Source organism: Nelusetta ayraudi, unplaced genomic scaffold, assembly GCF_046127955.1.
Source record: "Nelusetta ayraudi isolate G7.1 ecotype Tasmania unplaced genomic scaffold, CSIRO-AGI_Nayr_v1 ptg000079l, whole genome shotgun sequence".
NCBI classification, from domain to species: Eukaryota; Metazoa; Chordata; class Actinopteri; order Tetraodontiformes; family Monacanthidae; genus Nelusetta; species Nelusetta ayraudi.
This window is the reverse complement of record NW_027466129.1, coordinates 3,160,280-3,175,537: the sequence shown is the minus strand read 5'-3', so window position 1 is coordinate 3,175,537 and position 15,258 is coordinate 3,160,280. Positions and strand designations below refer to the sequence as shown.

The 15,258-nt window shown below is 47.0% G+C and overlaps 3 protein-coding genes across 3 annotated transcripts in view; 1 reads left to right on the top strand and 2 right to left on the bottom strand.

Moving 5' to 3' along the window:
- recql (RecQ helicase-like) overlaps nt 1-9,891 on the bottom strand; it is a 99,262-nt gene extending 89,371 nt beyond the window's left edge. Inside the window, exon 1 of the mRNA XM_076044330.1 lies at nt 9,880-9,891. The gene's annotated coding sequence lies outside the window, so the exon portion shown is untranslated. The remainder of the gene's footprint in view (nt 1-9,879) is intronic.
- On the bottom strand, nt 1,122-5,433 carry strap (serine/threonine kinase receptor associated protein). The gene is made up of 9 exons (XM_076044347.1): nt 4,948-5,433; nt 4,372-4,507; nt 4,211-4,292; nt 4,015-4,087; nt 3,632-3,731; nt 3,415-3,552; nt 3,081-3,217; nt 2,783-2,932; nt 1,122-1,980 (listed from the first exon to the last, which is right to left on the bottom strand). Exons 1-9 carry the CDS (start codon nt 5,057-5,059, stop codon nt 1,919-1,921), a joined length of 990 nt encoding a protein of 329 aa, XP_075900462.1. The 5' UTR covers nt 5,060-5,433; the 3' UTR covers nt 1,122-1,918.
- Nucleotides 6,224-15,110, top strand: LOC142900183 (protein bicaudal D homolog 1-like). Its single transcript, XM_076044324.1, has 11 exons — nt 6,224-7,068; nt 7,903-8,115; nt 8,563-8,715; nt 9,080-9,384; nt 9,570-9,723; nt 10,026-10,583; nt 11,169-11,347; nt 11,954-12,353; nt 13,143-13,337; nt 13,533-13,684; nt 14,057-15,110. Exons 1-11 carry the CDS (start codon nt 6,850-6,852, stop codon nt 15,030-15,032), a joined length of 3,504 nt encoding a protein of 1,167 aa, XP_075900439.1. The 5' UTR covers nt 6,224-6,849; the 3' UTR covers nt 15,033-15,110.
- The last annotated feature ends 148 nt before the right edge of the window (nt 15,111-15,258 follow it).

The window sequence follows — 15,258 nt, the reverse complement described above, 5'->3', positions numbered from 1 at the left end:
TGGAGCCTGGAGTGGTCATAGGGTGAAGACAGGGTGACACCCTGGACCAGTGGCCACTTTAACAACCTTTCACACTCACATACACACCTACGGTCAATTTAGAGTTCTCAACCTCACATGCATGTTTTTGGAGTGTGAGAGGAAGCTGGAGAACCTGGAGAGAACCCAGCAGACACAGGTAGAACATGCTAACTCCACACAGAAAGGCCCCAGGAGACACTGGGAATTGAACCCACAACCTTCTTGCTTCTTTCTAATCAAGACCCAATTAGAAAAAACACTATTTGATAAAAAGGAGGAACCCCATTTTTAAAAAATAGAATCGATTAAAAACAAAGCAGTACCCATTGTTTTTTGGACCAAAAGCTGAAGTCCTGCTGGCCAGGTGGATGAGGCCCTGCCCCGCCTCATCTCTCAGTAAAAACAGCACCACACTGTGGAATCCAATGGAATCTGTCTTCCCCGCGGTGGTGGATCCAGACAGGATGGAAGGTACGACAGTAGCAACGCAACACCGTGAACTGACTTGATGATAAACTCCGAAAAGTTCCAGTTCCTTCAATTTTCAATCGTTTTATTTTTTTTGTTGTTGTTGCGACACAGTGTACTCCCTTGGCTTGTTCTACTTTCCAGGAAGTGTGTGAAAACATGATGTTCTGTCTGTAAATAAGGCCTTTATGTCACAGCACCATACCAGGAATATCATTTGCAATTAGCTCAAGATTGTGTGTGAAGTATAAATAAAATTACATTTTATGACGGTTGATTCTTGAAGTACATTCAGCAGCCACAACCTAGAATGCAACGTGAGCAGTAATTGCACTTGTTTGGAGTTTGTTTTGCCCAGCCAACAGTTTTTTTTTTAATGCCAAATAAACCAGCTGATCTGATGTGTGGGTGGAGCCTCGAGCAACTCTTGACAAGCAACACTGTGAAATGAGATATTATTTTAGGCAAAACGTACAACTTTACGGAAGCACTATGCTGCCACTCTAGAAAAAAAAAACAAAAAAAACAGTATCACGTTATAACGTGAAAATTGTCACGTTATAACGTGATAGTTTCATGTTATTTTGTGATAGTTTTCACGTAAAAATGCTACACAGTGTATGATGACAATATACGGGGAAATAAACCACATAACTTTATTTTATCTCGATGCGTTACCCGTGATAGAACGGTCATGTTTTTATTTTATCACGCAACAAATGAAGACAAAAAGAAACAAGAGTGTGGAATTTCCTCCCCTTTGTATAATTTCACAAAACAATAATATTCTCTTTCATTTGGACACGTAATATATACTGAACCGGCACAAGCGCGGACACTGACGTCAAGGTCACTGAAATCAAATTGGCTTCTTTTTAGAACTGAAAACAAAAGAGTTCCTCCTGCTAATGACACCTCGACTACACAAATCAAACGTGACGACGGCTGGTTGTAGAGGGGGCTGGGTAGATTTGGGAGGGAGGGGGTGGGGGGGGTTCGAGGGCCGAGAGAATTTAAAAATGGATGTAGCAGACAGACAGACAGACAGAAAGGGACTGAAGTGGAAAAGCAGGCCGATGAGCCTGGCAGCTCACAGCTCCACTGCTTTACTCTGCAGAAGATTTCCGTCTGTGCCGGCAGCACAATAAAACCAAATTGTGTGTTTGACACTGGACTGTTTGGAGTTGGCGCAGGGCCGCCCGTCATCCGACAGGAAAATAATCCCCCAAACACCAGCAGCAGCAGCAGCAGCAGGTCCCCGATGGAGCACAGCAGCCAAGGCTGGGGGAAGGGGGTTCTGCTCCTCACTGGGGGGTCCGACAGGACGTAGGAGCACCCCCTACCCCCCTCTACCCCCCGCTCGCCTCTTTTCCTCCTTCTCCTTCCTCCTCTCATCATCCCATTTCCAGACAGTCTTGGTTTGTTTCTCCTAGGCCTTGATCTCAGGGGGGGGAGTGTACAGCTGCTCAGAGTTCTCCGTGCCGAGGTCCTCTGAAGGAAAAGAAAAGGGAGATTAAAAAAAAAAAGGATGGTGCAAATATTATCTTTCAGTTAAAAAAAAATAGCAAAATATTTTTATCTATTGATAAAAGCCAGCGGACCATTAATTAAATGTATTGGTATGTCTCAGAAAACGGTGGTTTGTGTGGCTATGAGCTCCAAGTATTGATTAGAATGGTTCATTGTGAATGTTAGACAAACGCTTGGAGAGGAGCCGTCATTGATGCCATTGAACCTGTTGACCTTTGACCCCTGCCACGCTACAAAAGGCAGGACAAACATATTGTCATCAGCCGATGGAGTGTAGACGTTCAGGTCCCACAAGTGTCTTGAAAGCCGTTATAATACATGAATCTATTTTAAAGCAAACGTATTAATTGCTGTGAACGCGTTTTTCTTTGTTGCATAATTATATATATCTTGTTCATATATTTGATGTCTTCAGTATCTATCTGCGGTGTAGAAAGTTGGAAAGACAAAAAAACAAAAGAATGACAACTTGTGTCCAAACTTTTGACTGGTAGTGTGTATACTATAAACATACAACTTTTGTTTTCAAATAGTTTTTCAATTGGTGAAAGACAGAGATTCCCAATTTTTCACGACATTAAAGCTTCATCTCGATAAACGAGATGCAGAACTTTCTGGACGGCTCACATTTAAGCATGACAATGATTCAGGAAATAATCGCAACCGTAACTTGCTTTAATTTGCGATCACCTGATCACCAGTACGCTGCTGTAAGAAGCTGTAACAGTGGGAAATGAGACAGTCGACGGCAGCAACGCATTACCAGGCAGGATGCACTTCCACAGGCCGTAAGTCTTCCCCACGGCCGTCTGCCACAGGCGCAGGGTGCCGTCCTCGGAGCCGCTGGCGTACAGCTCACCATCTGGACTGAAGCGAACACAGTGGACCGGACCAAAGTGGCCCTTGTAGGATTCTGCAAATAAATAAATAAATAAATAAATAAATAAAAAAGATCAACACAGCAAGCTTTAGACTTAGAAAATTAGAAATTGATGTGTTGTTTTTATTAATGTAATACTACGCTGGTTCACATGCGAGTGAACTAAAAGTGACTCCCTCACCCAGTTCTTCCTTGGTGCTGTAGTCAAATTTGTAGAGCTTGAAGTCCTCGCCACCCGCGACAAAGAAGTCCTTATCTGGGTGGAGTGAGGCCGAGTTGATGGGAGCTGGAGCCTCCACCGTCTTGATCAGGTCCAGGCTGGAAAGTGGACAGAGTCAAAGAGGAAATTACTTTTTCTGTGATGGTTGGGTTCACATAGATTTACAATAGAACGCTAATTCCTAATAATAAGGATACATTTTTTCACAAAAAACTGATTTACATCCAGTGGATTCCTTGGACCTATGATGACAAATACTACGATACTACTACTAAAATTATATATAAAAATTAACCTCAAAGCATTGTAGAAGGCAATGGTCTTTCCATAGGTGATGACCAGAATCTCTCCATCAGCAAGATACTCCATGCTGCTCACTGACGTGTCAAAGGTCAGCGTCTTCACCTCCTCCATGGACGTTCTGTCCCACAGCCTATAGAGATAGACAGGATCTTTATCATCTCTGGACACTAAAAATCGAATCAGTGCTGACCTTATGCGATGTCACTGACCGAATGGTCTTGTCATCAGCTGCAGAGAGGATCTGCTTGTCGTTGTTGCACCACAGGGCTTTCTTAATGGCCGAGGTGTGACCCGCGATCTCTTGATGTGCTGAGGGACGCAGGAATGACAACATATTATAAATTCAACCTTGAACAAAGAGCGTTCAACAATAGAATGGATAGATAATGAATGGGTGGAGAAGTATTAGTATGTATTCAGCAGGGTGGGTGGGATACCAGTTCGTACACAATACTGGTGGTTATTGTTCTTTTATGACATGAATGTTTCACATACCCCCATAATTTTGTTTCTACTGGCTACCTCTACAAGAACGACAACCATACGTTTAGTTTTTATCATTTGTCATTATTAAGTTTTCCCATTCACCTACCTGTTTGCGGGTCACTGAGATCGAAAATGCGCAGCAGCTTGTCATTTCCACCAGTCAGAAGACAGTTGCTGTCCTGGGGGGACAGAACAAGCCTTTAGGTTCCGAAAATGCCTCAACTGGTTTTAATCCTCGTGAATAAAAACAAAACATGCGCAAAGCCACTGAGATTCACACGCATTTCTCCACGGGGTCCCACCTGAGTGAAGGTGACGGTCTTGACAATGTGCTTGTGTGCCAGTGTGAGAACCTCGTCTCCACTCACTGCATCCCACACCTTTCTGAAATCAGAGTTACCCTCTTAACACAAAAGCTGCTTGGTACAATTTAAAAACAGTGTTCCAGACACAACTGACTCACGCTGTGAAGTCAGCCGCTGCCGTGGCTGCCTTGGTAGCGTCCGTATTGAGAGTGGCCCCCCAGACTGCACCCTTGTGACCCAGAAACGTTCCTATCCAGTCCCCTGTGTCTCCCTGGCGCAACATGGGCTTGCCATCTAGAACACAGAGAGCAAACACATCTGTAGGGACAATAACCATGTTGGTGGACCACAAGTGTGAATGTGGTGTAAATAAATAATGGATCCAACGTAATGTGCTTTGAGTGCCTAGAAAAGCGCTATATAAATAAATCTAAACCATTATTATTACAATAACTTTATTTGTCACACGCTCATAGAATGTGCAGTGAAATATAAAATTGGCAAATCTTATCAGGGATGGTGCAAACTGCCAAAAAAAAACAAACATACACAGTATGGACATAGCAATATTATAATATAACACTATACTGGGGTCTACATCACATCTACTGTATTGAAATTAAGATTTAAGAGGAACAACTATGCAACTTGGGCCTTTTCGGGACACACATCCCCGAAGAAGAAAATGGGACATGGAGATTTTAAAGCACAAATTTCTCTCTCCTCTGTTTTACCTTTGCAGGCGCTAATGAGGAAGTAGCCGTACGGGGTGATTCCACTGAAAGCCAGATCCACCACAGGCCGGGTGTGACCGGAGCAGGTGAGCGGTGTCTGTCTCATCGCCATGGTTCCTTTGGACAGGCAGCTGGCAGCCGGCAGGGCTCGGCTCGTAGTGTGAGCGGAGGGGGACGGAGACTGCTAGCAGTTTGCCACCTAGCAGCTAGCAGCTAGCCAACTAGCTGTAGGAGCTGTTGGGGCTGGTAGAACCTGTGACTCGCTACACTATGGCCAAATATAATGGGCGACAAAACTTACCCAGTCTTTCGCTATCACTAGTAGGGGAATAAGTACAAAGGACAGTCAGGATAAGCTACGAGTCCCCCCCCACCAAAGAATGGCTATCGTGCTAATAGCTACAGTACTGCAACTAACTAGCAACGTGCAACGCGGTGAAGCCACCGCGGAGGTGATATAGCCGCTGTTCTGTTAGTTACGACAAAAGATATCACTTCCGGTGTTGTTTTCTTTACAATAAAAGGTTGGCCACCCCGTAATAAGTTATCATGGATGGTTGAGTGTGGTCAGGTTAAAATCAGAGTAGACAAACTTTAAACTTTAACATAAGTTTAGTTTCGAGAGATAGGTTTATGACTGTGAAAACTCGGTGCAATGGAGTTCAGTTTAGATGTTACCCTTTTATTTTGAAGCAACTTTAAAGACTTCAAAGTTACATCTGAGCCTATGGCATGGGACACTTGCGTTTTTACTGTACTGCTTCTACACATGACCGTCCGTTATACCTCTTAGCCGTATAGTTAAATGTATTTACATATTTCAATATATGGTAACATTCGCAACCACAATTTTTTTTTTAAATGCGTCGAAACAATTGTGTTGAATTAGGTGTATTTTCCCAGTACACGATTCAGAATTGGTATTCGATTACAAATGGCTATAAATAGCTCAATTATTATTTTTCATCAAAGCATATTACGACAGTGTTGTGTTGCCTATCTATCTATCTATCTATCTATCTATCTATCTATCTATCTATCTATCTATCTATCTATCTATCTAGCTATCTATCTATCCTGAATCAGAAAGTCTATTTAACCCAGCTGAAGGCCATGATGTCTGCCAGCAGGGGGCGCCGGTGGCCTCGCCACCAATGTGATGCTGATGCTGGGAGTGCCCCTGAGCATCCTTAGCCTCAGTGGCGGGGTGTGTGCACTCTGCCCGGCGGTGTGAGGGAGGGAGGGAGGCCGGCAGGGCAGGGCAGGGACGGCGCCCTGATGCCGGTGATGAAGCAGAATATAGAGCGGAGGGAGGGGAGCAGGATGCGGAAGACGAGTGACCGCATCACTCGGGTATCACAAGGCAGCTGGACATGATCGGTGATGGTGACGTGTGTGTCATCGCGGGTCTTTTCTCCAGACGCGCAGCAGCAGCAGCAGAAGTGCATTTTGCGACGACGTGGTATGACGATGGGCTGGAGTAGGCTAGCCGGTAAGCACAAGTGAGGTCATAGACAGATTATTAGTAGTTTATTTCTTATCTGACTGAACAGTCGACCTGACAACAATTTTAATTGTTAAATGTTATTATTTAATGCAATTCTATTACAACTTCAGACATGAAGCGCAGATTCGCCAACGCAGACTCGTTGTCACGGTTGAGTCCGTTTTTTTCGTGGATGTGACCGGAAGTGAAGAGCATGAACGTATAGCACAGGTACAGGTGCAGAACATAAGGAGGCGCCCCCGCGTGGCGCAGTGTGGAAACGTGCTACTAGACTGGCTCTTCAAGCGGGAGCGGTGAAACTCCGGAAGTCGCTATTATCTACCGTCTTGTCCCTCACCGGGAGGAGGAGGAGGAGGACGGGCAGGGAGGGACCGAGGGGGACCGGGGCGGGGGCGATGGCCGCAGGCGGAGCGGGATGCGGGGAGACGGTGGAGCAGTGCCGCGGCGAGCTGGAGCGCCTGAGCCGGGAGCTGGCGGAGGCCAACCGCGAGAAGATCCGGGCGGCAGAGTGCGGACTGGCGGTGCTGGAGGAGAACCAGAGCCTGAAGCAGCAGTACGCCGAACTCGAGGCCGAGCAGGAGGCGCTGAGGCAGGAGCTGGAGCAGCTGCAGGAGGTGGGCTTCGCACGGGTATGATGCATGCGCCCGACACCCACCATTGAATTGAATTGAATTGAATCCAATTCAATCGAATTGAATTGAATTGAATTGAAAGCGTTTATTGTCACTGTTATTATTATATGTCATTTCAGAGTGCAACTTCTCGGGTACAAAAACATAAAAATTAAAAAAAAAGTACACAGTAAAATGCAATTATTTAAACTGCAAAGTGGTTACACACAGGTTAAAAGTCACCGTTTCAAGTTTGCCAGTCTGTAATAAAATGAGCTTCAGTGTCTAAACAGAGCCTGGCGTGTTATTTATAAACTGCAATCCAAATGATCTGATTACCATATTTCAAAACACCATTACAATTTTGCCTTCTTTTTTTTTTTTTTTTTTTTTTTAGTGATGTAAGGGAACAAACAAATATGAGCTTGTACTTGGAAGTAAGTCAACATGTGTTGAGTATTTTAACATAAAACAGCTTGACTGTGTTGAATTTAATGAAGCCATAAATAGGGCCGGTCCAGCAGACTCATGAACACTGGCTGAGGAATAAAAATATGAACCACTCGGTTCACAGTTTGGCAGAACTTATTTTAGCATTGTAACGTATCATGCATACTTAAAAACTAAATAATTAAGAATTATGAGCACATAGATAAACATCATGATGCCTTTCACACACTATAGAGGTCTACTAGAGGCTTATAAATGCTGTAAGTTTTGTAGTTTTTTTTTTAAACAAATAAATCAATTCATCTTCAAGCGAATATTAGTTCATCTCCAAATCACTTCTAATCTCAACTGTTTTTCCCGTCTTCTATTCTCCCCTGTGTCGTGCAGGCATTTGGTCATGCCTACAGCATCCAGCGCAAGGTGGCAGAAGATGGGGAGAGCAACGAGGAGAGCCTCCTGCAGGAGTCGGCTTCCAAGGAGGCCTACTACATGGGCCGCCTGCTGGAGCTCCAGTCGGAGGTCAAGCACTGCCGGGCCACCACTTCCAGCGCCCAGACGGAGAATGAACACCTGAGCACTGTGCTGCAGGAGCTGAGGGAGGTGCTGTACACACCACAGCTTTATACAGAAAAAAAAATGATTGATTGATTGATTACATTGTATCAGCCTTGTACTTTCCCAAGCAATGGTGCTGAGGAAATCTATCAGTATATTTTTGTCGTTTGTTTTTTCCCATCTTTTCCACCTTTTTGAAACTTTATGAACATCCATCCATCCATCCATCCATCCATCTTTCTTCTATACCTGCTTAATCCTGCCACATAGAGACACATCCACCAGCATTCACCCAGTCATGCTCACACACACACACACCAATAAACAATTTTAGAGTTCCCAATTGGCCTCCCGTGCATGTTTTTGGACTGTGGTATCTGTGGAGAACCACTGCTGACCACTGCACCACTCCGCCCTCCCCACCCCCACACCCCCAAAGATCCCCTTTACGATTTGCAACTCCAGCTGTGTCCTCCTGTGTTTTCTTCAAAGAGCAATGAGATGTTGCAGCTGCAGCGCACTCGGATGCGGGAGGAAATGCAAGAGGTCAAGTTTCGAGAGTCTCGCCTCCTCCAGGACTACACGGAGCTCGAGGAGGAGAACATCTCTCTGCAGAAACTGGTGTCAACTCTCAAACAGAACCAGGTACGCATCCAGAAGACGCAAAAAAAAAAAAGTTGGTGTGCCTTAAGTTTGTGCAGTGCTCGATTCTTCCCACATTTTTTTCAGCCTTATTCCAAAATGGATTACATTCGTTACCCCACAAACTCTGCACACAACACCTCTCTCTTTTTTTTTTTGGGTGGGGGGGGATTTTTGCAAATATATTAAAAAAACAACAACAACAACGACTAAGAAATCACATGCCCACATCTTCACAGCTTTTCCCATGAAGCTTAAAACTGAAAAAGTGAAGAGCTTTGAATATTTTCCATTTATATGTTTATATGCGGTTATATGGTTTAATATGTTTGTCATTTCTTGTGAATTCTTCTGTGCATGGCTGCAGGTGGAGTATGAAGGCCTGAAGCACGAGATCAAGGTCCAGGAGGAGGAGCTGGAGCTCGTCAACAGCCAGCTACAGGAGGTGTTGCGTTTAAAGGACATTTCGGACAGCCACCTGGAGGAGGCGCTGGAGTCCCTCAAGAGTGAGCGTGAGCAGAAGAACCATCTACGTCGGGAGCTGGTCCACCACTTGAGCATGTGTGACGTGGCCTATACCGGCAGTGCCCACCTGATGTTCACCTCGGCGCCACCTAGTGGTAACGCCACCCCGACAGCCTTGCTCTCACCAAATACTGAGGAGCCAAGCAGGTGCATGTTCATTGTGTACAAGGGTGAAATAAGTCATTCACACCCAACCTTGAACCTGTCCCTCACCAATGTCATTTTAAACTATCATAACAGCCTTTGAGCAAACACGTTTTGTTGTTCAATTCATAGTTTGTAAGCAGTACTTTATTATAACACTATCCATCCATCTATCTGTATTTTGTCAGGTGTAATGGCCACCTCCAGGGAGAAAGTGGTACTGCAGGTCAAGGACCCAGGACTAAAGGAGAGGCTCAGTCTGTGGATGGTGTAGCTGCGTCGGACCTCTTCAGTGAACTGAATCTCACAGAGTTCCACAAGCTCAGACAGCAGCTAATGTTGGTCGGTTTCATGTCTCATTACTCATGTACATGTGTATTTACGGTATCTACAATTCTTTTCCTGACAAATCAGGCAGCTAGTATGACATGAAAGTGTGTTCAGACGTGCATCAATAGCTTGTTGTTCACATATTTAATTCAACAAAGTCCTGATAAGCTTCTCCAAGAAAACAGAAATATTGGTTTGTGCTGCTAATAGTTCAAAACACTAATCACCCCATTAAGAAAAATCTCTATGGGGAGTGATGACAATAACCACAATGTTGCTGTGGTCTTCAGTGAAGTTGTGGTTTCCCTCTGCAGGTTGAACGTGAGAAAGTGGCCCTGATGGTGAGCTTGCAGGATTCCCAGACGCAGCTCCAGCACACCCAGGCCGCCTTGACGGAGCAGCATGAGAAGACGCTCCGCCTCAGCCAGAAAGTCGTTGCCCTTCGTCGCTTCCATCGCAACGTGCAGCTTCATCAAGAAGGAGGCAAAGGCAGTACGAGCCCCGCGTTTCCTCACGATGCACTGCTGCAGATGGACGTGGACATGGCGGGGACTAAGGACGACGAAAGGCGTGAGGAGGAGAGTCAGAATGAGACGCTCAGCAAGAGCAAGTTGTTCTCCTACCAGACGCCCGGTCTGGAGATCCTGCAGTGCAAGTACCGTGTGGCCGTGACCGAGGTGGTGGAGCTGAAGGCCGAGCTGAAGGTCCTGCACGACAAACTGGCCCAGTGTGTCGAGGGTGGCGGAGGAGGTGGAGTAGTGGGTGGAGGAGAAGGAGGAGGAGAGGGGAAGCCCAGGTCCAAGGATTATCTTCAGCAGCTGGAGAAGCAGGTGGTCTCGCTGGAGAAGAGCAGTCGGGAGGAACGAGAGAAGGTGGCGACATGGTCCATTGTGTTCATTAGGGTCTTCACTTTTGAATGGATTTATATCTTTCTTTTAAACAGACATTAGGTTTATTCTACCCTTTGGCGTGTTTCAGCAGAACTTCCACCTTCCTAAAAGAAAGCTACACATCCAGCTAGTAACACGGTCCAGATTGATTAGGCCAGGGGTGGGCCAACTTTTTGACTGGTGGGGCCACAATGGGTTCTAAAATTTGACAGGGGGTGCGGAGCAGCAGCAGCAGATGGTTGGAGGGTTTTGGCTAGCCACCTCATAAGAGGAAAAATATGTCATGACATATGTAGAAAACATGTTGCTTTAATGTCAATTGAAAATGAACCAAAGCAAAGTTGCAACAAAACCAGTGTCTTTGAAGCCCCACAGTATTTAGATCTTTATTGAAATGACTCTGAAAATACTGAAAAATTGATGAATTACCGCTATTTTATGAATGACTGACTATTAATATAATTTCTTTAAGTTCGGCGGGCCTGTGGACCTTAGTTTGCTTATGCCTGCATTAGAATCAAGAATGGAGCAACTCTAAGACAGTGATCCTCTCACCTCTTGACTCAGAGTTCAGGCCTGGAGTTGGACCTGCAGGCGGCCCTGTTGGCAGCGAGTGAGAACCAGGCAGCTCTCAGCGCAGCTCAGGACGAGCTGGTGGTCCTGAGTGAAGAACTGGCTCAGCTCTACCACCACGTCTGTCTCTGCAACAACGAGACCCCCAACCGCGTCATGTTGGACTACTACAGGTCTGTTTGATGACTGAGACACATGGAACACCATTTAGTAACACTAGCAAGCTATTAGCCACCATTATTTGGTGTCCCCTCAATTGGTCCTCCAGAAATATCTCCAGTTCTGTTGGAGCGCTGTTGGGTTCGGTTACTACATCACACTACACCATTTTTTTAACGATGTTTGTTCTATTAGCTATAATAAATATTGAGCTCATTGAGAGCATCAGCAAGGGTGAAGTTGTCAATCAGATCCATTCTCTGAGACATGGACACTTTGTAATAATCCATCCATCCATCTACCACGGATTACCCACCACCACTGAGAGTGCTGTGGCCCATCCCAGTTATAATGGGATGGATGGATGGTGCACCGAGAACAAGCTGCCAGTCAGTACAGGGCCAACACAGAAAGACAAAAAACAACCAAACAAACAACAACACCCACACTCATGAACGAGGAGAACTAGTAGGTTCTCTACTGAGATCTCTGTTTCTTTGGAATGTGGGAAGATGAGCTGAAGAACCTAGAGAACCCATACAGCATTGAACCTGCACAAATAAAGGCCTCAAGAGAGGCCTCAAAGTTTGAAAATAAGTAATTGAGTTTATTTCTTGTAGACAAGGCAAAGGGTTGAGGGGCCTCGCTGCCAGCTTCAAAGCCATGTCTTCAGACAACAGCAAGGTTCTCCTCACACCTCGCCTGGCCAGGCGACTGGCCAGCATCACCTCGGCAAGCTCGACTCCTGTGGACTCGAGGAGCCCCTCATCATCCCCGTCCAAGGAGCCTCTGTGTGGGGATGGTGGGCAGCAGCAGAAGAAGAAGAAGCAAAAGAGCAGCGAGGGTCTTCAGATGCCCTCTGAGCAGAGCCAGCTGCCGGGAACCCCCCCGACTCGTTCACCCAGTATGAGTGCCTCTTCGTCATCGTCATCCTCGTCCTCACCCGCCCAAGAACCTGCTGGAGAGCTCCGCAAGGAGCCCATGAACATCTACAACCTCAACGCTATAATCAGAGACCAGGTGGTGCTGACTTCCTTCCTTCCCTCCTTCCTACTGACTCTTCTCTTCAAGGGTCACCTTGAAAGATTAGGGTTAGATGCTGGCATTGCTTGTTTGGAGCAAGGGCATATCCACAATTACTTGCACTTAGTATTTACCGCTTATTAATATTACTAAATACTAAAAGGTTAGGTTTAGTACAGAACTAAACATCTAACCAGGCCAAGATTCTCCAGCGCACAAACCAGATCAAACAGCAGACCAACTGGGCAAAACTCGAGCATCAGGTCTGGAGCATTCGTAAAATCTGTTGGTACCTGAGAGAGGATTTAAAATACGAGAAATTGGGGGAATTCAGCCATTTCTCCTTAAATTGCCCGTCTGAATGTTTTTTAGGATCCGTTCAGACAAGTGATTCTTCTACAAGGCCCATTGGACCTAAATGTTCCCCTCCAATTGCTTCCTGCTCTGACTGCAGATCATAATATCATCTGCAAATGTTGCAGTCCTGTCTAACCTCATCTTTTAGCCTGTTGATCGCCATAGCCAAGAGGAAGGGGCTACTGCTTGATGCCTTGATGCATGTTGGAATCCTCTCTCACACAGCACACCTAACCGCTATCAACTTCAATACATGTCTTGCCATACCTCTAAGGAAAACACATCCTCATACACTATCATAGTTTCCCTCTCAGCATCCTGGCATGTTTTATCTTTTCCCTGTTTCAAACTCTGACACAACAAGCTTTTCTAGTTGTGATCCGTTGTCTCGTTCAAGCGTGTATTCTTACCGTTTGTCTGGTCTGCCAGGTGAAGCACCTCCAGCGGGCCGTGGACAAGTCCCTGCAGCTTTCCAGACAGAGAGCTGCAGCGAGGGAACTGGCTCCTCTCCTGGACAAGGACAAGGACAGCTGCATGGAGGAGATCCTCAAGCTCAAGTCTCTGCTGAGCACCAAGAGAGAACAGATAGCCACCCTCAGGCTAGTGCTCAAGGCAAACAAACAGGTAGCAGCAGCAGATGTTCTTCATTTCTGTGGGAAATTACCCCCACTATGCAGCTTTAATGACAACACCGCACTGTACTGAAATTCTAAACTCTTCTCAGTGGCACTCTTCACTGTTCAAACCTAGTCGTGATTAACAGACACTCATCCTTGTGGTACTGTGTGTGTGTGTTTGCGTGTGTGTCTTTTCCTGTAGACTGCAGAGGGGGCCTTGGCAAACCTGAAAAGTAAGTATGAGGCCGAGAAGTCACTGGTGACCAACACCATGAAGAGACTGAGGAACGAGCTGAAGGCCCTGAAGGAGGACGCTGCCACCTTCTCCTCCTTGAGAGCCATGTTTGCCACCAGGTGAGAAACGTCACACAGCTGATATCTGGAGTATTCTCCACCTTTATACAATGCAATATCTGTAAGGAATGTGCATTTGTGGTATGAGCAACAGACCCAAGTGCTCAAAAAATGAAAAAAGAAGAAGAAAGAAGAAAGGAGAAAAAATGTTAATGGCCAAACAGCTGTTTCTACAGACTCTACTGACTCATGGTAACACCTGGTGCTGCCTGATGCCCGACTGGAACCCGAACATGTGGGAGGAATGTCATGTTCAGCAGTATGTCCACATGTCGGAAAAAAGGGAACATTGTGATTGGAAGCAACCTCAACGCAGAAAGATATTTGATTTTTTTTCAGCATGTAATAATGCCAACTTCCTTCTCTCCTCAGGTGTGATGAGTACATGTCCCAGCTGGACGAGATGCAGAGGCAGCTGGCAGCGGCTGAGGACGAGAAGAAGACTCTCAACTCTCTCCTCCGTATGGCCATCCAGCAGAAGCTGGCCCTCACCCAGCGCCTGGAGGACCTGGCCTTCGACCAGGAGCAGAGCCACCGGATCAGGGTGGCGGCGGGGGGGCGCCTGGCCCGCAGGAGGACCAACAACCCCAGAGTACGTCCTCCGGCCACCACAGACCCAGCAAGCACCTTTGCTGTGGGCCTCGGCCCCTCCACCACAGACCCCACCGATGACTCTGCTGCCCCCTGCAGTCCACTGGCAGTCAGTGCGGCCACCACGGTTCAGGCCTCGGTCCTTAAATCCCCGGTGTCGCTCCCTCGCAGTCCCTCCTTGTCACCAGCAGAAGTTGGTCCTCCAGCAGCAGAGGGCCCCCCCGCCCTGGAGCCCCCCCCATCCCTTTCCTCCTTCCAGACGCCCCCCTCCACCCCCTCCACACCCCCCAGGCTGCCTCACTCCCAGTGGACTCGCGGCGTGCAGACTTTTGTGGTCGACACCTTAAGCCTGTCTCACAGCGGCGGCCTCACTAGGCACCTCGTGCCAGACCCCCATCACCACCCCTCCCCCACCTCCACCTCCACCAGGCCCCCCCCCCAGCCAGGATCGGCCCCCTCTTCCCCGTACCGCTCGCCCAGTCTGGGAGTCAGGCGCTCCACCTGGAGTCTCTCGCCTCGGAATCGTCCCTTGACCACTTTGACGCGTTCCTCTGTTCTCCACCCTCCTTCGTCATCCTACTCCTCCATATTCCCCCCATCGTCCTCATCCCACAGCTACTCCCCATCCTACCACAGCTCCTCCGTTGGTTTCCCGTCCTCCACCAGCTACTTCACTTCCAGTAGCTCCACCTCCTATAGCCACTCTAGCCACTATGTCCCCCTCTATCCCAGATACTACGGCTCCTACCGGCCCTGAAGGCCCTGAAGGTCCTGTAGGCTCTGAAGTCCCTGAAGGTTCGAAAGGCCCTCCAGGTCCTGAAAGCCCAGAAGCCTAACTGCTTGATTGATTCCTCACATGGGAGAGTTTGAACTCTCTGAGAGGAGAGGCGAGCGGTTTCCAGTTTTTCCTGTGCCTACCTTTGGCAGATGGGTTCTTGAATGTCCAGTGACTTTGCTCAGGGATTTGACACAAGGAGCACAAA

What these genes read in the sequence shown, in the direction of transcription:
- strap (XM_076044347.1), bottom strand. Translation starts at nt 5,059, where the DNA reads ATGGCGATGAGACAGACACCGCTCACCTGCTCCGGTCACACCCGGCCT. An exon ending in CAGCACCAAGGAAGAACTGG is followed by an intron (nt 2,933 to 3,080) that starts GTGAGGGAGTCA and finishes ATTTATTTGCAG; the next exon opens with AATCCTACAAGGGCCACTTT. An exon ending in GTGGAAGTGCATCCTGCCTG is followed by an intron (nt 1,981 to 2,782) that starts GTAATGCGTTGC and finishes CTTTTCCTTCAG; the next exon opens with AGGACCTCGGCACGGAGAAC.
- LOC142900183 (XM_076044324.1), top strand. Translation starts at nt 6,850, where the DNA reads ATGGCCGCAGGCGGAGCGGGATGCGGGGAGACGGTGGAGCAGTGCCGC. An exon ending in AGCTGGAGCAGCTGCAGGAG is followed by an intron (nt 7,069 to 7,902) that starts GTGGGCTTCGCA and finishes TGTGTCGTGCAG; the next exon opens with GCATTTGGTCATGCCTACAG. An exon ending in AGAGCCATGTTTGCCACCAG is followed by an intron (nt 13,685 to 14,056) that starts GTGAGAAACGTC and finishes TTCTCTCCTCAG; the next exon opens with GTGTGATGAGTACATGTCCC.